The 4,772-nt window shown below is 49.1% G+C and overlaps 1 protein-coding gene across 1 annotated transcript; it reads right to left on the reverse strand.

Annotated features, from left to right (window-relative positions):
• Positions 1 to 252: 252 nt before the first annotated feature.
• LOC136464294 (dof zinc finger protein DOF5.6-like) lies at positions 253 to 4,011 on the reverse strand. Its single transcript, XM_066463258.1, has 2 exons — positions 3,648 to 4,011; positions 253 to 1,283 (listed from the first exon to the last, which is right to left on the reverse strand). The coding sequence occupies exons 1-2, from the start codon at positions 3,699 to 3,701 to the stop codon at positions 456 to 458; spliced, it is 882 nt and encodes a 293-aa protein (XP_066319355.1). The 5' UTR covers positions 3,702 to 4,011; the 3' UTR covers positions 253 to 455.
• Positions 4,012 to 4,772: the final 761 nt, after the last annotated feature.

Genomic DNA, 4,772 nt, shown 5'->3' on the forward strand with positions numbered 1-4,772 from the left:
TGGCTGATTTGGTGTGAGAGAAAAATATTATTCATTGGCTAAAAAAGTACGGCTTATAAGCCAGACGAACAGGGCGGTAAATGTTTTGGATCACCATAATGTAAAATATCAGCAAAATAATTGTACCAAACTCTAAGTTCTATATATACATGGTTCCATACAGATAAAACCTGAGCTCATCAACCACCACCAAATTGTAATTCGAATTCGAACCACAGCAAATGTTTGAACTTTGAAGTGGTACAACAACAACAGAGACATCATCTGAAATGACGAGCGGCAAGCATGGATCGTCCAAAAAACAAAACGACGAAACGAAAAACAGGTTAAAAAAAACAACAAGAAAGCAAGCACTTCTACGTAGTCACTCGGTACTTGTTAACGCCATTAGCAAACCACTGATGCAGTGCACGGTGCATGCAACGCAAGCATGGAGGCACGTTTTCGCCAGGATCTTAGATGGCCGCCGAGGAGCCATGGTACTGGTGCGCGCCGCCGAGCATGCCGCTCCACAGGCCCAGCGCGCCCAGCGAGCTGATGGCGCTCTCCGGCGCGCGGCTCGTCTCGCTGTACCAGTCCAGCGACAGCAGCCTCTCCGTCGCCGCGGGCTTCACCTCCATCGCGTCGTGCTCAGCGCGGCCCCCGAACGGAAGGCCCTGCAGCTGCAGGTGCTCGCCCAGGCCAGCCGCGTACCGGAACGCGCTCAGCGCATGGCACTCGCCGCCGCCACCTGGGATGCCCAGCATGCCCGGCCCTGCGAAGTGCGCCTCGGAGTTGGCGCCATCCAACGAACCAACGGCGCCACCGGAACCCGCGAGGATCGGGTCGTACTTCCAGTCCAGAAGGCCGAGGTTGCAAAGCGGGTCGGCCGCGGCGGCGGACGGCGGCGGCGGCAGATGCGGCATGCCGGAGAAGGACAGGTGGAGGCCCGTCTCAGCCATGTGCCGCGGCTGCATCGGCGGCGCGGGGGTCTTCTTGGCGCTGGCGCGCTTGTTCTTGCGGCATCCCCCGCCAACCGGGACGTTGCGGAGCGAGCCGCCTTTGGTCCAGTAGCGGCGGCACGTCTTGCAGAAGTAGCGCGGCTGCGAGAGGCTGTAGTTGTTGTAGTAGCAGAACTTGGTGTGCGTGGACTCGCACCGCGGGCACTTGAGTGGCTGATCGTGCTGCGGGCGCAGACGCCGGTCCGCCGCGGCCGCCGCCACGGCATGCATCGGCCTAGGGCATGCGATCAGCTCCGCTGACGGTGACGACGATCCCATCCCAGGCTCCTCGGGGACGATGCCCTGAAAAGCACAAGACCACGTTATCGCAGTGTGATCGCAAATCATTAGCCGTGACAGAATGGAAGTCTCGGAATGCGGGAAAGGGGTGCATATGCATATATATACTAGGCTAAAGTACGAACTGCATGCAAAGCTCCAAAGGTTATTATGATGTTTCATGATGGAGGCATCAAGTTGATCAAAGTTTTCAGATCTCTGATCAGCTTGATCCTATGGTGTATCCATAGCTTTTGGAATCACTACATTGATCAGTTTGTTGCTCGGCCCCATGATCTCCTTTGAGCGTAGTTGTGCTTTTGAGCACATGTTAAAGTTACAACGAACATAGATATCATGAGGGCCATGCAAGGTGTACTTGTCTTGATTTCTTATAAGTATAATGTCCCATATGCATGCATTTCCTATGATCTCGTACTAGATACAACCTCGGATCACATAATTTCTTGTGTCCTTTGATGTCAGTCGTCATGTATAGTATATGAAAAAAAAACTCCGCGGGGGTAAGACAACCCCGGTCATTGTGCTTAAGAAGAAGACCTTCTCACGCAGGTCGAGAAAACCCCCGAACCTCTGTCATACCCATACACAACGGCACCGCAGCTCTCATGAGACTGGATTGGCCTTAGACCTGTGCTTTGGCGTGGGACAGGACGAGGGGATTTTTTTTTTCAACGCGCAGATAAAATGTGCCTCCTCCGGCCAACAAATCCGCCCCGGTGGGGTTTTGAACTCTAGCCGGTAGGGTGCAAAGCGCACAGCTGACCAACTGGTTTAGTGTTCGCTTGCAAAATGCACATAGGGGCCATTACCTGGTGAGAGGGTTGGTCTATTTTACCTGTGTTGTGGGAACGCGGGACAGGCGAGGGTTTTTTTTCACACCGCCGGCCAGAAATTCGCCTAACCCGGGATTTGAACTCGGTCAGAGGGCGCCACTCGGAGGCTCGACCAATTGGTCTAGCAACCGTAGGCTGTATAGTATATGTGAAGAATGTTCTCACGTGGTGCTGTTTTATAACCCTAGGTAACAACATCTGGTCTTAGTTTGCAAATATAACAGCATAAGAACATCTCCCACGCACATAGAGATATCTATAGCATGTGCTTATTTAGTTACCAAAAAAATAATATCCCTAAAATTATGGTAATTAATGACAATAAGTCTACTTATTATATTCGCGTTGTTCTTTTCCCATATTGATAGTCTTTCCAGTGTTCTAAAGTTAAAGCCAGGTAGATCGGACGATCAAACCGTACTTGTTCAAATCTCCTTTCATCTCTTGTAGCTTTTGCTTGCAATATATGGGTAAGAATCTGACAGTGTGCATTGCTGTTTGTGTGGTTGTTTACTTTGTGTTTTGTGACATCTTTTGTGTGTACTCCTTCTAGAGTTTCATTTAGTTTCTCTCTGTTAGCTAGGGTAAGTATATAATGATTCACGTGTAGACTTAATTGGATCCTGGTGTAAGCAACGTAAGTAGCTAGTAAAGAAAAGTGTCAATGAAACACAATACACAGGAAGTAAAAGGAGTACTTGGTACTATAGATCTACAGCATGTTCGTTTGGCCGTGGCTTGTCGTAAACGATCGTAAATTTCCAGCCGGAACAGTATTTTTCTTTCACACAAACCAGCCAGCAGTACTTCTTCACGGACCAGCAACGATACGAACCAGCCAACCGAACAGGCTGCTATATATTGAAACTACAGGAAGTGAAAGGAAAGCATGATGCCATATATTTTTGTGATCACTGATCATAATAGCTTCATCAATGCAAGGCTATAAATATATAACAGACCGACGATCTCACTGTAACCTATGGTCATATTAAACCTATACTAAAGAACCACTGTAGGGGGTAGAGACATATACTAAAAGTACTTAATGACCAAAAACTAACAAACAAGGAGACACAGCACATAGATCAACAAAGAGTAGATTGAGCTGCCTACTGCCCTACTCGTGTCGATCCTCAACTTGTAACCTTTCTACTAGTTCTCCAAACAAAGGATCAATTGGGAGGCAGACATGCGTGAATTAAGTAAAACAACTAGAAAATATAACACAACTGATAACTAAACTAGCCAATTAATATCTGACATATATATAAATCTTGTATGAAATCCTCACGAACAGAAAATATAGAACAAGAAATAATGTTCTATGGCAAAAAGAAGTAAACCTTCATTCAAAAAAAAAAAAAAAAGAACTAAACCTGGGATTCAAGGAATTGTACTATGGCGTGTGACAGACGGCTATATATGAAAATCATCGATCAGATCATGTGGTATTTATGCACACGAGGGATGCCAGATAATTAGTAAGAATTCGTGTGTGAACTTGGAAGGATCACGTACGGTTACGTACCTTGAGCCAGTCCGAGTCCATGCAGATGTGCATCGGCGGTGCCCCGGCCATCATCGGTCGATCACTAGCTAGATCGAGATGTGTTCTGCCAACAACAGATCAACGAGCCACACGCAAAACCTAGCTAGATACACATACACACACCAAAACTATATACACAGCTGGTGGGTAGCTACTTCATTACCCTGATCATACTATGTAACTGGTGCCTTGTCGTCGACGAATTTTAAGGCAGCGAGGATACTGTCAGATCACGATACACCGAGCGATGTGCAGCAAACAAACTGGAGGAAGAACGAAGATAATAGAGGGGCGAAGGAGGTAGAAGAAGCTAGAGCGCAGAGGGAGAAGAGAGGATGGATGGATGGATGTGGTGCCGGCGTTTGGTGAGAGATGTGAACGATGGGAGACGTGAATAAGAAGGCAAGGAAAAGTTGCTACTAGACAGAGAGAGAGAGCAGTAGCCAAGTAGTAGTACTGGTGTTACGACAGAAGCAGGCAGCAGCAGCAGCGTGCCGGGGCGATGCATGCATGTTGCTGTGCCCCGCGCACCACAGGCCGGGGGTGGCCCACGGTGTCGGGGCCAGCAGCGCCCGGCTGCGTGGTGGACTGGAGCGCGCTGAGTGGAGACACGTCCGGGAGGAGGGGAGACTGGGAGGCGAGAGCCGGAGAGGCCGGAAGAGTGGAAGCCGGAAGGCGGCCTCGTCGCGTCGGCTTCGCCATTGCCGCGGTCCCCGCTGTTGGGTTCCCCGCGGCCCCCGCCGCCGGCTCGCATCCCGAGGCGTGCGCGGCTGTCGGCCGGCCCCGTCCATCCTGGCTCGGCGGCCTTCGCTTCACCATCCTACTTGCTCAGCGTTTTCGTTGTTATTTGATAATTAGTGTCTAATCATAATATAATTAGGCTTAAAAGATTCGTCTCGTAAATTTCGTCTAAACTGTGTAATTAGTTTTATTTTTTATTTATATTTAATGCTTCATGCATGCGTCAAAGATTCGATGTGACGAAGAATTTTGAAAAATTTGACGTTTTGGAGGGGAACTAAACAGGCCCTGAGCCCTACGGCTACGCGCTTTAGCTGGCTGGCTCTCATCATCCACCAGTGAGGCAGTGACTACCATCTGTGC

The sequence above is a fragment of the Miscanthus floridulus genome, chromosome 7 (assembly GCF_019320115.1).
Source record: "Miscanthus floridulus cultivar M001 chromosome 7, ASM1932011v1, whole genome shotgun sequence".
Lineage (NCBI taxonomy): Eukaryota > Viridiplantae > Streptophyta > Magnoliopsida > Poales > Poaceae > Miscanthus > Miscanthus floridulus.